Below are 18,226 nucleotides of genomic sequence, written 5' to 3'. Positions count from 1 at the left end.
GCTAGTAGATTTGTATGTCGAGGGGAAAAAAGGTCATGATTTGGTGGAAGGAACACAGCACATGAGGTCAGATATTCTAATACCAAAATTCCCAGGCTTATGTATTCTAACTGGACAAGTCCATTCACCAAGTTCAAGGGGCGGTGTCCTCGTTCGTAGGAAGGGCATGATTCTGCACAGAGTTGTTGGGAGGTCAAAAGCAGTCATATATAGGAAAGTTCCTGGTGAAAGGATTCATCTGCGGGGGAAAATTGTGACTTAAACTTTGGAATCCTTAGAATTACTTTTGGACGGGAACTAAATCAGAAGTAACCACTACCCATCTCCAGCTAAACAGGAGGGCAGCAGCTACACGGCACAATTTATTGTTGCTGCTTTTGAGAGCAGCCGTGTGTCCTATTTTTGTGAATTATTGATTCCTGGAATCGTACCTCTGTATCATTTTTAAATTTCCTGTTGTTATTTGCTATTTCCAAGCTATTTCCAGGAGAACCATAGCGCTGGCTATTAAAATTCACTCTCCTCTAACCTTAGGAAATCTTTCTAGAGAAACAGATTACTTTCAAATTTAAACCTTTTATTAGCCTCTCATCCTGAAGAGTTGGCCATAAAGCTGTATCATCAAGTCTAAGGCTCAAGAGAGCCAAGCCTCTTAGCCAACAGCTGTGACTTTCCAGTTAATGGGCTAATCTGCTAACCTGCTCTGGCTGACGTCCGTTCTCTACTGTGTGGTTAACATATTACCACTGCCTGGTGTTGGCAGTGTTTGGTGACACTCATCCTTCTGCCCTTTCTGGGTTCTGGCCTGTGGAGCAAACGCCCAAGCAGCACAGGCCAACTGAGCAATGAAGAACTTCACTATTACTTGAGGCCCGCACCAACTGTACCCCAAATGCAAGGGTTCAGGTTCACTGTATTGAGAAACATATCTCAGAGCTAAGACAGAGTTGGGCTTCCTAATGGCCATTGCAAGCATAGGCTTTGTGACTCTCAGATTCAGATGTGACTGAAGAGTATGGCTTGGCTTGCAGAGCAGACGCCAGTCCTCTTACTGGCCAGCCATATGCAGAGGGTCCATGGGACTGCTCTCCTAACCTATGCCTAGTGGAACAGAGATAACTAGAGTGCACCACCTTCCACCCCATTTGTGCTGCTTGTCACATAGAGAGAACCTGACTAGGAACAAAGATGGAAAGGGGGCATAAGGACAGGAGATCCCACAGACAAAGCCAAAGAGAGGCATAAAAGCAGGGACCTTGGAGTAGAGAAATTTCATCCACTCGTAAACAGAGTCCCAAGAATAGCAGACTATCACCAACCATGTTAGCTATTTGTCACTGCCACTCCCTCCTCCTTTGTACCCATCTCTCCCTATTCCTCCCCTTCCTCCCTTTGAGAAAGGAACATGAGTCTGGGAAGAAAGGGACTAGAATGTAAACCAGAAGTGTTTCCTCCAATCAAGGCAGGAAGTTCATGGTGAGTCTATGGTATCTTGTGCCAGAAAGCAAATAACTTATCAGAGCAAACGGGTCATATCAAAAGGACAACATGAAGTCAATATGGGAGGACTTCCCTTGGCCAAAGATGAGGAAACTTGAGCACCGAAAAGAATGATGCAATTGATCGTAACATATATATAAAACCCCATAGGTTCATATTGATAATGTACTTTAAAAAGGTCATTCCCTTCCCCCTCACCTCAAAAAAAACCTCATTGGGACACCATTGGAAATATTTAGTGCACTAATTCCCTATTTTAAAAATGAAAGGAAAGAATTAGCATCCATTTTGCCTTTCTTGTACAAACTACTTCAGAGTAACCAAACAGCACTAATTGAAGAAATGAGAATTCTTTACAAAAGAATTCTAGCTCATATAGAAGATAGTAAGAGATCATAAAAAGATTATCATTTTGCAACCCCTAATAAAATTATTGATTCAGACAAGGTCATCAATGGATGAAACCATTAAATTGAAGTTTAATGGGGAACCTTATGATGGAAGAATTAAACTGTCATCACCCGAACCCACCCAAACTGGGACACCTAGACACTGAGTGATGTGTTGTTATAGGAATCACATTGTCCTACCTGTGATCTACCCCTCCCCCAAAGCTGATTCTGCCTCAACTCAAGCATCCAGAGCTAATTTCCTTTTAAAGGAAAATGGGGCACAGAAGGGCATGCTACAGAGCGAATGACATGGTTTCAACAATAAGTCAGTAGCACAGGGAAAAAAGGATGGGGGCATGCTCTAGGTAAGAGGACGTTTAGAGACCTAACACCAATGCGTGGGCCTTGCTGGAACAAGCTAACTCTAAAAATCACTTTTTGAGACAATCAGGGAAATTTTATTACAGACTAGATATTAGAATATATCAAGGAATAAGTGCTGATTTTGTGAATGAATTAATGGCACTGAGGTTGTGTAAAAAAGTGATTATATTTTTTAGAGATTCATACTGAGTTATGTAAGGGTGAAATGACATGAGGACTGGCATTTGCTTTAAAATACTCCCCCAAAGAAGATAAAAGACGGGGGGATGAAGTAAGTTAGCTCTTGATGCTTGTTGGATCTGAGTGAGGAGTATATGAGGATTCATTGTCCTAGCATCTCTGCTCTTGAATATGTTTGAAATCTTTCGTTAAAAAATAGATTTCTCAGGATTTACCTGGCAGTCTAGTGGTTAGGACTCCACACTTCCACTGCAGGGGGTACAGGTTCCCCTGGTAGGGGAACTAAGACCCCACATGCCTTGCTGCATGCCCCCCCCCGAAAAAAACTTTCTCCTAACCAAACTTATTGTGGTAATCATTTCACAATATATGTATGTCAAGTCATTATGTGATACACCTTAAACTTCTACAGAGCTGTATGTCAATTATATCTCAGTAACATTCCCACCTCACATAAAACTCTCCTGTCCTGTTGGCCTAAGGCAAAATCATAATTCCAGAGGGGCTTAAAATATCTTCTCTGCAGTGAATATTTATTAAGCAACCACGTGCTAGGTAAAGAGGTAGTATGCCATGCAATGATCCATGCTTTGCAGTCAGAGCCACTTGGGTTTGAACCACTTCTCTGTTGCTTACTATCTGTGTACCTTGGGCAAGTTTCTAACCCCCTCTGAGCTTTCATTTCCGTCTGTTTGAACTAACTCGGTGGAGACAGTAGCATCTGGTTTGCTTTTTTTTTTTTTTTTTTTTGCGGTACGCGGGCCTCTCACTGTTGTGGCCTCTCCCGTTGTGGAGCACAGGCTCCGGACGCGCAGGCTCAGCGGCCATGGCTCACGGGCCCAGCCGCTCCACGGTATGTGGGATCTTCCCAAACCGGGGCACAAACCCGTGTCCCCTGCATCGGCAGGTGGACTCTCAACCACTGCGCCACCAGGGAGGCCCAGAAGTTGAGATTTTTATTCTTTTTTTTTTTTTTTTTTTTTGCTGTACGCGGGCCTCTCACTGTTGTGGCCTCTCCCGTTGCGGAGCACAGGCTCCGGACGCGCAGGCTCAGCGGCCATGGCTCACGGGCCCAGCCGCTCCGCGGCATGCGGGATCCTCCCGGACCGGGGCACAAACCTGTGTCGCCTGCATCGGCAGGCGGACCCCCAACCACTGTGCCACCAGGGAAGCCCTGGTTTGCTTTTAAAGCTAATCAATCAAGTCCCACAGCCTTATTAGCAAGAAGTCCAGCATCTTGAGTTGGAGGACCCTCCATCCCACCCTACTCTCCGTGCAAGAATGGGGCTTCCTCAGCTCAAGGCAGGGCAGGCCTGGCTCTAACGTCAGAGGTGCTCTCACCTCTCGTGGCCACACGGTGTCACTATGGAGCTTTGTCCTGCCGGGCCCCATCCACGCCAGCCACCCTGCAGCTTTTTGCCTTGCTCATTTCCAGCATAGCCCGCCCTGGGCCCGGGAGGCGGGGCATGGCTTGACCCTCAGAACTAAATCCCACTCCATTCACACAGCACGTGATGGTCAGTTTTGACTAGCTTCCAAGCGTAACCACATGGTATGTCAGAACCAGTCATTTCATTTATTTGACAAAATACTAGCCCTACTGTGTGGCAGGTACCATTTGAGGAGTTTGGAATATTATCAGGGAAAAAAACAAAAACCTTTGCCCCCCTCGAGGAGCTTGGCAGGGCATCTCCCACATACTTTCCTCAGGCTTTTACCTGAGCCCAGGTTACCAACAAAGACCTCTCCTCTCCTCCTGATGAGTTTTGCTTTGAGGGGAGAGGGTGCTCTCATTCATGCAGTTTAACTTCTCCCCATGCATCATCAAGGTACATGTCAGATGCGGGGGGCTGGATTTTGCTAAAACACGCACACGTCTTCTATAGTAAAGTAGGACTTTCTACTCTATGCTTGTATAAATGAGTGCCACAAAAGTGATCCTTCCACAGATACCAGGTCATTTCAGGTTTTAAAACTTCATATACACTACCTCATTTAAAACTGTGATTCTTGGGCTTCCCTGGTGGCGCAGTGGTTGAGAGTCTGTCTGCCGATGCAGGGGACACGGGTTCGTACGGAGTGGCTGGGCCCGTCAGCCATGGCCGCTGAGCCTGCGCGTCCAGAGCCTGTGCTCCGCAACAGGAGAGGCCACAACAGTTAGAGGCCCGCGTACCGCCAAAAAAAAAAAAAAAAAAAACAACTGTGATTCTTGCCCGTCCTGCAGGATTGTTAGTTAGGAGGATTAAGTCAGATATGGTCACTGGACTGTATACTCATGATGGCTGTGCTGTGTTTATTTCTGTATCTTTTTTTTAATCTTTTTTTTTTGCTGTATCTTTTTTTTTTAATCTTTTTTTCACTCAGTCCTTCAAACAGTGCCTAGCACATCATAGGGTCCAATGCACACGTGTGCACACACACATACACACATTCATATATGCACAGTGATGGAATGAGCCTGCCAAGAGTGTCATTAAGTGTTAGTTCCCTCTCTTCCTTTTCAGAACATGTAATAGCCCCTCTGGTGTGTGAAGTACCACACAGAGCAAACTTCATTGTGCACAGAAATTGGCAGATGGCAGTTCAGAGCAGGGTCTGAGGTTCTGCATTTTAACACACTCCTGAGTGATGTTGATTCTTCTGATCAGGACAACCCAGCAAGGCACAGCTTCTTTTCTCTTAAAGTAAATATGTAACAAAATTCTGGCCCCTTTCCTTCTAGTGTATTGTTGGAAAGAGGCAGGTAGTGGTGAGATGTTTATATAACCTATTTCATAGGTCCTAAGATTACCATGGCCTATAAAACACGGCCTGATTTCAGAGAATTTAAAGTATGAAAAATAAGTACATCTTAGAATCTATGAAATAAGGCACTTGAGCAACAATAGAATATAACGGTTAAGTGCCTGGGGTCAGACAGAGACGGCCCCACCATTCAATACTTTTGTGATCTTGGGCGAGTTACTTAACGTCTATAAAATTGAATTTCCTAACCTCTAATATGGCAGTAACCACTAGGGCTGCCTGGTGATTAGAATTGACGCGGCCAGCTTGGTATTTTAGCTCTCTGTCCAGTGAGATGAAAATCCACAAATGACCACTTTTGGATTCCTTCAATATTCCATATCTCTCTGCAGTAAAGTAACTTGGTATAAAAACATAAACCCGCTATAAGAGTATTAATCTTCACGTTTTGCCCTGTATAGCTCTGAATTTTTGACTCTTCTACAAGAATGTATTTAGGTATTATGTGTGTTAAATAAGACATACTTTTTTTAAAAAAATTGATTTGGCTGTGCTGGGTCTTAGTTGCGGCACGCGGTATCTTCGTTGCAGCATGTGAGTTTTTTTTTTTTTTTTGCGGTACGCGGGCCTCTCACTGTTGTGGCCTTTCCCGTTGCGGAGCACAGGCTCCGGACGCGCAGGCTCAGCGGCCATGGCTCACAGGCCCAGCCGCTCCGCGGCATGTGGGATCTTCCCGGATCGGGGCACGAACCCGTGTCCCCTGCATCGGCAGGTGGACTCTCAACCACTGCGCCACCGGGGAAGCCCGTGAGATCTTTTTAGTTGCGGCATGCAGGATCTTTTAGTTGTGGCATGAGGAATCTTTAGTTGTAGCATGCGGAATTTTTAGTTGTGGCATGCAAACTCTTAGTTGCAGCATGTAGGCTCTAGTTCCCTGACCAGGGATCGAACCTGGTCCCCCTGCTTTGGGAGCACGGAGTCTTACCCACTGGACCACCAGGGGAGTCCCAAAACATACATTTTGAAATAATTAGAGTTAAAAACTAAGCCTAAATTATTGCTTGATGTGTGCATCAGTTTTTGTGGAGGGCATGCAGCAAACCTTACTAAAAATAGCTGTCACATTAAGTGTTGCGTGAGTGTGATGTGCTGAGTATGTTGTCTGGCGTGTCCAGCACAGTGGGTCTCAGTGAACATTACACATTAATGTGTTTGCCTCTAGAAGGCGGCCTCTTCTCTCTCATTCACTACTGTTTCCAAGCACTCGGAACCAGGCTTAGCACATGGAGGAGGGACTCAGTACACATTTGATGAACGCGTAAACCTCAGACTAACTCTTGCAGGTGGTCAGAGGAGGACTGGGGGTTGGGGGAAACTTTAGCTGGTGGTACTGCCTTAATGCAGAGAGAACAAGCTGAGGCCCACAGCTGAGAAGGGTGGATTTGCAAATCCTGGCATTTCCAGGAATGCCTGGAATTGCTAAACCAAACCCAGGACAAGGACTGAGGGAGCTACTGAAGGCAGGCCCCAGAGGAGGGTGTTCCTTACAGGAGCACTTTCAGGTCTTTTAAGACTTTTCAAAAAATTGAACTATAGTTCATTTACAGTGTTTCAGGTGTACAGCAAAGCGATTCAGTTATATATATATATATATATATATATATATATATATATACACACACACATACATATATATATTCGTTTTCAGATTCTTTTCCATTATAGGTTATTATAAGATATTGAATATAGTTACCTGTGCTATACAGTAGGTCCTTGTTGTTGATCTATTTTATATTATAGTAGTGTGTATCTGATAATCCCAAATTTCCAATTTATCCCACACCCCCCGCCTTTCCCTTTTGTAATTATGAGTTTGTTTTCTATGTCTATGAGTCTATTTCTATTTGTAAATAAGTTCATTTGTATCAGTTTTTTAGATTCTACATATAAGTGATATCATATGGTTTTTATCTTTCTCTGTCTGGTTTACTTCACTTAGTATGATAATCTCTAGGTCCATCCATGTTGCTGCAAATGGCATTTTTCTTTCTTTTTAATGGCTGAGTAATATTCCACTGTATATATACCACATCTTCTTTATCCATTCGTCTGTTGATGGACATTTAGGTTGTTTCCACGTCTTAGCTGTTGTAAATAGTGCTGCTATGAACACTGGAGTGCATGTATTGGGTTAACCAAAAAGTTCTTTTGGTTTTAAGTAATAAATAAAAGACACATTTTTCATTTTCACCAAGAACTTTATTGAACAATGTATTCATTAACCAAACATTTTGGCCAACCCAATGTCTTTTCGAATTATAGGTTTGTCTGGATATATGCCCAGACGTGGGATTGCTGGATCATATGGTAAATCTATTTTTAGTTTTCTAAGGAATATCCATATTGTTTTCTATAGTGGCTGCAGCAACTTACATTCCCACCAACAGTGTAGAAGTGTTCCCTTTTCTCCACACCCTCTCCAGCATTTGTTATTTGTAGACTTCTTGATGATGGCCATCCTGACCAGTGTGAGGTGATACCTCATTGTAGCTTTGATTTGCATTTCTCTAATAATTAGTAATATTGAGCATCTTTTCATGTTCCTGTAGACCATCTGTATGTTTTTGGAGAAACGTCTATTTAGGTTTTCTGCCTGTTTTTTGATTGGGTTGCCTTTTTGATATCAAGCTCTATGAGCTGTTTGAATATTTTGGAAATTAATCCCTTGTCAGTTGCGTCGTTTGCAAATATTTTCCCCCATTCTGTAGGTTGTCTTTTCATTTTGTTTATGGTTTCCTTTGTATGCAAAAGCTTTTAGGTTTAATTAGGTCCTATTTGTTTATTTTTACTTTGGTTTCTATTACTCTAAAAGCAAAAGCTTTTAGGTTTAATTAGGTCCTATTTGTTTATTTTTACTTTGGTTTCTATTACTCTAGGAGACACATCCAAACGAATATTGCTGCGACTTATCTCAAAGAGTGTTCTGCCTATGTTTTCCTCTAGCAGTTTTATAGTATCCAGTCTTACATGTAGGCCTTTCATCCATTTTGAGTTTATTTTTGTATATGGTGTTAGAAAATGTTCTAATTTCATTCTTTTCCCAGCACCACTTATTGAAGAGACTGTCTTTTCTCCATTGTATATTCTTCCCTGTTATCATAGATTAAGTAACCATAATTGTGTGGGTTTATTTCTGGGCTTTCTATTCTGTTCCATTGATCTATGTGCCTGTCTTAGTGCTGGTACCATACTGTTTCGATATGGTAGCTTTGTAGAATAGTCTGGAGTCAGAGAGAGTGATTCCATTATACCATTCTTCTTTCTCAAGCTTGTTTTGGCTATTCGGGGTCTTTTGTGTTTCCATACAAATTTCTTCTTTTTTTTTTTTTTGGCCACACTGCGCAGCTTGCGGGACCTTAGTTCCCCGATCAGGGATTGAACCCAGGCTACAGCAGTGAAAACACTGAGTCCTAACCACTGGACCACCAGGGAATTCCCTCCATATAAATTTAAACATTTTTTGTTCTAGTTCTGTGAAAAATGCCATTGGTAATTTGATAGGGATTGCACTGAATCTCTAGATTGCCTTGTGTAGTATGATCATTTTAATATTGTTTCTTCCAATCCAAGAACATGGTATATCTTTTCATCTGTTAGTGTCACCTTCAGTTTCTTTGATGAGTGTCTTATAGTTTTCAGAGTATAGGTCTTTTGCCTCCTTAGGTAGGTTTATTCCTACGTATTTAATTCTTTTTGGTGAAGTAGTAAATGGGATTTTTTCCTTAATATCTCTTTCTGATAGTTCATTGTTAGTGTATAGAAATACAACAGATTTCTGTACGTTAATTTTGAATCCTGCAACTTTACCAAATTCATTGATGAGCTCTAGTAGTTTTCTACTGGCATCTTTAGGATTTTCTCTCTATATTATCATGTCATTTGCAAACAGTGACAGTTCTACTTTTTCCTTTCTCATTTGTACTCCTTTGTTTTTCTTCTCTGATTCCTGTGGCTAGCACTTCCAAAACTATGTTGAATAAAGGTGGTGAGAGTGGGCATCCTTGTCTTGTTCCTAATCTTACAGGGGAAGTTTTCAGCTTTTCCCTGTTCAATATGATGTTAGCTGTGGGTTTGTCATATATGGCCTTCATTATGTTGAGGTAGGTTCCCTCTATGCCCAATTTCTGGAGAGTTTTTATCATAAATGGGTGTTGAACTTTATCAAAAGTGTTTTCTGTACCTATTGAGATGATCATATGCTTTTTATTCTTCAACTTGTTAACATTGATTTGCAGATATTGAAAAATCCTTGCACCCCTGGATAAATTCCACTTGACCATGGTGTATGATCCTTCTAAGGCATTGCTAGTATTTGGAATCGGTTTGCTAGTATTTTGTTGAGGATCTTTGCATCTATGTTCATCAGTGATATTGGCCTGTAATTTCTTTTTTTGTGATATCTTTTGATATCAGGGTGATGGTGGCCTCATGGAATGTGTTTCGAAGTGTTCCGTCCTCTGCAATTTTTTGGAATAGTTTCAGAAGGATAAGTGTTAACTATTCTCTAAATGTTTGGTAGAATTCACCAATGAAACCATCTGGTCTTGGAGTTTTGTTTGTTTGGGGAGTTTTTAAATTACTGATTCAATTTCAGTACTGGTAATTGGTCTGTTCATATTTGCTATTTCTTCCTGGTTCAGTTTTGGGAGATTGTACCTTTCTAAGAATTTGTCCATTGCTTCTAGGTTGTCCATTTTATTGCTGTATAGTTTCTCATTGTAATCTCTTAACATCCTTTGTATTTCTTTGGTGTCAGTTGTAACTTCTTTTTCATTCTTGTTTTGATTTGAGCCTTCTTCCTTTATTTTTATTTTTGGTGCTGTGTATTTTTTTAATATTTATTTTTTTATTTTATATTTATTTGGTTGTGCCAGGTCTTAGTTGCAGCAGGCAGGCTCCCTGGTTGCAGCAGGTGGGCTCCCTAGTTGCTGCAGGTGGGTTCCTTAGTTGCAGCTCAAGGGCTCCTTAGTTGCAGCTCACTGGCTCCTTAGTTGTGGCAGGTGGGCTCCTTAATTGCAGCAGTTGGTTTCCTTAGTTGCGGCTCACCTGCTCCTTGGTTTTGGCATGCATGTGGGCTCTAGTTCCCAGACCAGGGATCAAACCCAGACCCCCTGCGTTGGGAGCACGGAGTCTTAACCACTGTGCTACCAGGGAAGTCCCTCCCTTTCTTTCTTGATGAGTCCGGCAAAAGGCTTATCAATTTTGTTTATCTTTTCAAAGAACAAGCTTTTAGTTTCATTGATCTTTTCTATTTTTTTTAGTCTTTTTCATTTATTTCTGTTCTGCTCTTTATGCTTTCTTTCCTTCTATTAACTTCAGGTTTTGTTTGTTCTTCTTTTTGTAATTGCTTTAGGTGTAACGTTAGGTTGTTTATTTGAGATTTTTCTTGTTTCCTGAGGTGAGCTTGTATCACTATAAGCTTTTGCTGTATCCCATAGGTTTTTGATCATCATGTTTTCATTTTCATTTGTCTCTAGGTATTTTTTGATTTCCTCTTTCAGTGATCCATTGGTTTAGTAGCATATTGTTTAGCCTCCATGTGCTTGTATTTTTTGCAGTTCTTTTTTCTTGTAGGTGATTTCTAGTCTCATAGCATTGTGGTTGGAAAAGATGCTTGATGTGATTTCAGCTTTCTTAAATTTATGGAGACTCGTTTTGTGGCCTAGCATGTGATCTATCCTGGAGAATATTCCATGCACACTTGAAAAGAATGTGTATTCTGCTGCTTTTGGATGGAATGCTGTATATATATATCAATTAAGTCCATGGGGTCTAATGTGTTATTTAAGGCCTGTGTTTCCTTATTGATTTTCTGTCTGGATGATCTGTCCATTGATGAAAGTGGGGTGTTAAAGTCTCCTACTATTATTGTTACTGTCAATTTCTCCTTTTATGTCTGTTAATATTTCCCTTATATATTGAGGTGTTCCTATGTTGCATGCATACATATTTACAATTGTTATATCTTATTCTTGGATTTATTCCTTGATCATTATGTAGTGTCCTTCTTTGTCTCTTGTAACAGTCTTTAAAGTTTATTTTATCTAAGTATGCTACTCCAGCTTTCTTCTGATTTTTTGTTTGCATCGAATGCCTTTTTCCATCCTCTCACTTCCGGTCTGTATGTGTTTTTAGATCTAAAGTGAGTCTCTTGTAGGCAGCATATATACAGGTCTAGTTTTTTTGTATCCATTTCAGGCAGTCTGCTTCTTCCGGTTGGAGCATTTAATCCATTTACATTCAAGTTAATTATCAATATGTATGTTCTTATTGCCATTTTGTTAATTGTTTCAGATTTGTTTTCATAGGTCTTCCCCCCTCCTTTTCTCTTCTCTTATGATATGATGACTATTGTTAGTGTTATTTTGGATTCCTTTTTCTTTTTTATGTGTATATCTATTATAGGTTTTTGGTTTGTGGTTACCATGAAGTTTCTATATAGCAGTCTATATACATACCTGATTGTTTTATGTTGCTGATCTCTTAATTTCAAAAGCATTTTAAATACCCTGCATTTCTATTCTCCTCCCCTCATGATTTCTGTTTTTGATATTGTATTTTACATCAGATTGTTTTATGTATCCCTTAACTGCTTATTGTGCATACAGGTGACAGTACTACTTTTGTCTTTTAACCTCTACTGGTGAGCTTTTTCCTCCCGTAATTTTGTTTCTAGTTGTGACCCTTTTTTTTTTTATTCTTTTTTTTTCTGCCTAGAGAAGTTCCTTTAGCATTTGTTTTAAAGCTGGTTTGGTGGTGCTGAATTGTTTTAGCTTTTGCTTGTCTGTAAAGCTTTTGATTTCTCCATCAAATCTAAATGAGAGCCTTTATGCGTAAATTATTCTTGGTTGTAGGGTTTTTTCCCTTTCATCACTTTAAATATATTGTGCCACTCCCTTCTGTCCTTCAGTTTCTGCTGAAAGATCAGCTGATAGGCTTATGGGAGTTCCCTTGTATGTTATTTGTTGCTTTTCCCTTGCTGCTTTTAGTATTCTCTCTTTAATTTTTGTCATTTTGATTACAGTGTGTCTTGGTATTGTTCCTCTTTGGATTAATCCTGTATGGGACTCTATGTGCTTCATAGACTTGGGTACCTGTTTCCTTTGCCAGGTTAGAGAATTTTTCAGCTATTATCTCTTCAAATATTTTCTTGGGCCCTTTCTCTCTCTCTTTTCCTTCTGGGACCCCCTATAATGCAAATACTAATATGCTTGATATTGTCCCAGAGGTGTCTTAAACTGTCCCCATTTCTTTTCATTCTTTTTTCTATTCAGCAGTACTGATTTCTACTACTCTTGTCTTCCAGCTCACTGATCTGTTCTTCTGAATCATTTAGTCTATTATTAATTCCTTCTAGTGAATTTTTCATTTTAGTTATTGTATACTTAACCTCTGTTTGGTCGTTCTTTATATTTTCTAATTCTTTGTGTAAAACTTTTAACTTCTCACTCTGTGCATCTATACTTCTCCTGAGTTCTTTGGTCATCTTTATGACTATTACTCTGAACTCTTTCTCAGGTAGATCGCCTATCTCCATTTCATTTAGTTCTTCTGGAGTTTTATCTTGTTCCTTGGTCTGGAACATAGTCCTCTGCCACCTTATTTTGTCTAAGTTACTGTTTGTGGTTTTTTTTTTTGCGGTACGCGGGCCTCTCACTGTTGTGGCCTCTCCCGTTGCAGAGCACAGGCTCCGGACACGCAGGCCCAGCAGCCATGGCTCACGGGCCCAGCCGCTCTGCGGCATGTGGGATCCTCCCAGACCGGGGCACGAACCCGTGTCCCCTGCATCGGCAGGCAGACTCTCAACCACTGCGCCACCAGGGAAGCCCAACTGTTTGTGTTTTTATGTCTGTGGTAGGTTAATTACATTTCTCAACCTTGGAGAAGTGGCCCTTTGTAGGAGGTATCCTATGCATCCCAGCAGTGTACTCCCCTTTCATCACCCAAGCTATATGCTCTAGGGGTTCCCCCTAAGAGGGCTGCATGGGTCCTTCTTTGTGGTAGGCTGACTGTGTGGGCAGTCTGGTAGGCTTGGTTGGTTGCTAGACCCTGCCTTGTGCAGATGCTGCTGGTACTGTTTAGTGGGGCCTTGTCACCAGGCAAGGTGACAAGGTTGTGCAACCCTAGCAGTGCTGGCTTACTGGTGGGCGGAGCCAGGGTCCCAAAGACTCTGGGGCTGTTGCCCACCCACTGACAAGTGAAGCCAGATCCTGGGGTTAGTGCTGGACTACTGGCAGGCACAGATGGCTCCTGGAGTCTGTTTGCATGGCCCAGGGATCCCAGAGCTCATTTCAGATCATTGGTTGGTGGGGGGGGGTGGTTTCCTAATACAGTTGGGTATGGGGTCTGTGGTGTCCAGAAGTTTGCATTGGCCTGCTAGTGGGGAGGGCCGGGTCTCAGCTTGCCCTGGGGTAGGGTCCAGCCTGCATTGTGGGATTGTAGTTTTCTTGCTTCTGGTGTCTGTCCCCTGGTGGGTGAGGCTGATCACGAGGCTAGTGCAGGCTTCCTGAAGAGAAGGGCTCAAGCCTACCCACTGGTGGGTGGAGCTGGGTCTTGGCCCTCTGGAGGGCAGGGCCCTATCTTGGTGCGAGTCCAGAGGCAGCGTGGGCTCAGGAAGTCGTTAGGCAGCCTGCCTGCTGATGGGTGGGGCTGTGTCCCTGCCCAGTTAGTTGTTTGGCCTGAGGCTTCACAGCACTGGAGCCTACAGGCTGTAGCGTGGAGCCAGGTCTTGGTGCTAATGATCCAGTATGTCAGCCACCAGTAGTGTTTATGTGGCTGAATGATCCCCAATATGTCTGCCATCGGTGTCTGTGTCCCCAGGGTGAGCCACAGCCACCTCCCACCTCTCCAGGACTTTCCAAGACCAGCAGGCAGGTCTGGCCCAGGCTCCTATCAAATTGCTTCTTTTGCCCTGGGTCCTGGTGTGCGTGAGATTTTGTGTGTGCCCTTTAAGAGCGAAGTCTCTGTTTACCCCAGTCCCATGGGGCTCCTGCACTTAAGCTCCACTGGCCTTCAAAGCCAATGCTATGGGGGCTCACTTCCCTGGTGCAGGAGCCCTGGGCTGGGGAGCCTGACTGTGGGGCTCAGAACTCTCACTCCTGGAGGAGAACCTCTGCAGTATAATTATTCTCCAGTTTGTGGGTTGCCCACCCGGGGTGTATGGGATTTGATTACATCACGAGTCTACTGGTGGTTCCATCTTGTGGTTCCTTCTTTGCCTTTCGTTGTAGATGTTTCCTGGTAGGTCCCAGTCCTTTTCATCTATGGTTGTTCTGCAGGTAGGTGTGATTTTGGTGTGCTCATACGAGGAGGTGAGCTCAGGACCTTTCTACTCTGCCATCTTGGCCACTCTCCCTTTTAAGACATTTCTTGCCCACAGTACTGAAGCACTGACTGGGATACTAGAGAAAATAAAATGGTGGACTTCCTGGCTCTTGCTCAAAGGCAGAGGATATGCTGAGCACTGAACACAGCACCAGGCACAGTGAACAGGAAGGAAAGGCCTTTGGCGTAATCCTGATATCCAGCTGCAAAGGGCTAACCCTGGCTTCTCCCAACACCTAGGGGTTGCTCCAGGAGAAGTGAACATGCCCCTGGGAAATTCTCACCTATATACACCTGATGACTGCAAGTAAAAAAAAAAGAGACCAGAACTCTCCAGCATTTCTCCTCCTTTTCCAGTTCTGGGTGGGACTTGGCAAATTCCAAGGATGTTCCTAGAGAATGGAAAAAGCTTCAAGATTGGGGGGAGCTGCCGAAACTATTACAAATCTATTATATTGAAATTAGTTTGAAAATATGGTTCATCAAGAAATTTCACAAGCAAAAGTCCTCAACCTACCTAAATATCCCCTTCACATTTTCTCATTTTCCAGGTGACCTTGTACAAGAGCTCTGACATGGAGGACTTTGGGTTCAGTGTAGCAGATGGCTTGCTGGAGAAAGGAGTATATGTCAAAAATATTCGCCCAGCTGGGCCAGGAGATCTTGGTGGCCTAAAGCCCTACGATAGGCTCTTACAGGTAAGACCTCAGATGGAATTTTATTTGATCAAATAAGACTTCCAAATTAATTTCCAGTGTCCACCCATCCTCCTTTGCCTCAAGACTAGATTAGAGGCCCCCCCTATAGAGCATAGACACTTTTTCCTTTGGTAGAACTTACCAGTTACTGAAACGGCCTGTTTCCCTGTATATATTCCCCAGCAGGTTCTAAACTTCTTGAGAACAGGGCTAGTACCTTATTCTCCCATTTCCCATTATACAGTGATTGATATCAGTATCTCACACAATGTCTAAAACCCAAAAGCTGAACCTTGTTTACTGTTAAGTACTAGGAGTACTCTGGTGGTCAGGTATAGTTTCATTGAGCAAAGCAAATTCCTGATCTTACGTACAGTTTTTAGAAAGAGCATTTTGCAGGAAGAGGAGAGGGTTGCCATCAGCCTTGAAAGTATGTTCAAATGGAATGAGTCTGTCCCTAAACAGTTGCCTTTCAAAGCATGAGGCTGCACTGATTGGTTGGCTTTCAGACACGTGTTCACTGAGCAAGTTGTCATTGATTGATAGTTTTAAAACCAATTCTGATCTTTTTACCATGGCAATATAACAATTACTCTTGTCCTAAGGGTAAGGAACACGTTTATTTTCCATAGATACTCTAGTATTTGCTGAATAAATAACTATGGACAAGTTATTTGACCTCTTTGTCTTCCTCATCTATAAATTAGAGCTATACCTACTTTTATGGAAGATGAGGCTATAAAAGTAGACTGGACTCAGATTGTAAAGGGCCTTGAAAGCCAAGATAAAGCTCTTGGGCTTTATTCTGGAGGTATATTAATTTTCTAAGCAGAATAATGACATATTTTATAATTTAGAAAGACAATACAATTATATCATAGGTGGAGTGGGGTAGGGTGACAAAGGGGAGGATCACAGGAAAAGGAGACCAGGTAGGTAAGGGTAAGACACATGTACCAGACCTGAGTCTTTAATGCCTTCAGTGCATCCTGGCAGAGCAGTCTGTGAGGCAGCTGGCAGCTTGCATTTGTTGCTCAGGAGAGACGTTACAGCCAAAAGTAAAGATTTGGGATACTGAAGGCATGGATTTGAATAAAGTTGCCTATGGTGGATTTCTAGTAAGGAAGAGAAGAGAAGAGAACTAAAGATAGAATTCTAAGAAAAACAAAATTTAAAGGACAGGAAGAAGTAAAGGCAGGAAAGGACTGAAAGTGAGCAGTTAAAATGCTAAAAAGGTCAAAACAAAGTGGTGTCATAAGAGCCAAGGAAGGAGTTTTAAGGATGAGTAGGTAAAGGCCAAAGGGGATGAGAACTCAAGACACCATTCCTGTGTTGGACAATTGGGGTCATTTATACAATATATAAGGGTCAGGTCCCAGACTGAGAAGATTGGGGAGAGAGTGAAAAGTCAAGGAATGGAAGCAGCATGTAGATGATTCTTTAAACTTTTAGGGGGAAAGAATAAGGAAACAATGTAATACAGAGTGAAGAAAGAGAAAAACAAATACTGTATGCTAACACATATATATGGAATCTAAAAAAAAAAAAAGGTTCTGAAGAACCTAGGGGCAGACAGGAATAAGATGCAGACATAGAGAATGGACTTAAGGACACGGGGTGGGGGGGGAAGGGTAACCTGGGATGAAGTGAGAGAGTGGCATGGACATATATACACTACCAAATGTAAAATAGATACCTAGTGGGAAGCAGCCGCATAGCACAGGGAGATCAGCTCGGTGCTTTGTTACCACCTAGAGGGTTGGGACAGGGAGGGTGGAAGGGAGACACAAGAGGGAGGGCATATGGGGATATAAGTATACGTATAGCTGATTCACTTTGTTACACAGCAGAAACTAACACAACAATGTAAAGCAATTATACTCCAATAAAGATGTTAAAAAAAAAAAAAAAGAATAAGGAAACATGAAAGAAGATGAACGCATGCGTAAGCTGAGGAGGGGGTGGGTTCATGACCGAGAGTAGTAGTTCAGTATCATGGTCAAGAGCACGAGCTTTGGAATCATCCAGACTGCCTGAGATTACATCCTCGCTGGACCACTTGCCAACTTCTGATCTCAGGCAAATCTCTTAACCACTATGTGCCTTACTTTCCTCATCTGTAAATTAGGGATAATATTTGGCACTTGGAGCACCTGCCATGAATAAGGTGATCTGCTCAGCATGGGGGACACTAGGATGTGTCCCTGTTTCCTGCTCGCAAGGGCCTTACAATTTAGTAGCAGAGAGTAAGTAAGCCAATACCCATGTTATAGTGTGGTCAGGGCCAGGATAGACCTCTCTGTACAGAGTGCTCATTCAAGCACTTTCAAGACTCTAATCAACCTGTTATGTCTGAAATGTTACTCTGGGTTTTGGGAATCATCTTACGTCTATAACAGTAATTCAAAATGGCGCTTCTTGACCTTTCAGGTTAATCATGTCCGAACGAGAGACTTTGACTGCTGCCTTGTTGTGCCCCTCATAGCAGAATCTGGTAATAAGCTGGACCTGGTTATTAGTAGAAACCCCCTGGCTTCACAGAAGTCCATAGAACAGACTCTACCAGGAGGAGAATGGAGTGAACAGAACAGTGCTTTTTTCCAACAGTCGAGCCACGGTGGTAATTTGGAGATACGAGAACCCACTAATACATTATAGCGATGCTTTTGATAAAGCAGGACAAAAGACAATATCTACATGGTGCTAAAAAAAAAAAAAATCCCTTTAAGATTTCTGTGACATTTGAAGCACAGATAATCATGTGGCATTAACTGCAAGCACAGGGGTCTTTTAAATCTCATGGCTCATGTTCACTTCCCCTTTCAAGTTGAAGAGGTTTCTTTGTTGGTGATCACTATGTCATATGACAGGCAATCCCCTGCCAAGACCAAGGGTAGAGAAAAAGAAAAACACCTAGGCCACCCCTCTCTACAGTTAACATCA

The 18,226-nt window shown here is 42.3% G+C and overlaps 1 protein-coding gene across 11 annotated transcripts in view; it reads left to right on the top strand.

The window, feature by feature from the left end:
- GRIP1 (glutamate receptor interacting protein 1) overlaps nucleotides 1-17,981 on the top strand; it is a gene marked incomplete at its 5' end in the record, with an annotated part of 699,088 nt that extends 681,107 nt beyond the window's left edge. For all 11 annotated transcript variants that reach the window (XM_082635788.1, XM_082635796.1, XM_082635794.1 and 8 more), the window contains 2 exons: nucleotides 15,137-15,283; nucleotides 17,714-17,981. In XM_082635788.1, coding sequence (XP_082491914.1) covers nucleotides 15,137-15,283; nucleotides 17,714-17,941 — 375 coding nt within the window. In that variant the 3' untranslated portion in view covers nucleotides 17,942-17,981. The remainder of the gene's footprint in view (nucleotides 1-15,136; nucleotides 15,284-17,713) is intronic.
- Between the last annotated feature and the right edge of the window lie 245 nt (nucleotides 17,982-18,226).

This window comes from Mesoplodon mirus (assembly GCF_964341445.2).
Source record: "Mesoplodon mirus genome assembly, chromosome: 11".
Taxonomy (NCBI): Eukaryota; Metazoa; Chordata; class Mammalia; order Artiodactyla; family Ziphiidae; genus Mesoplodon; species Mesoplodon mirus.
This window is presented reverse-complemented; position numbering and strand designations above follow the sequence as displayed.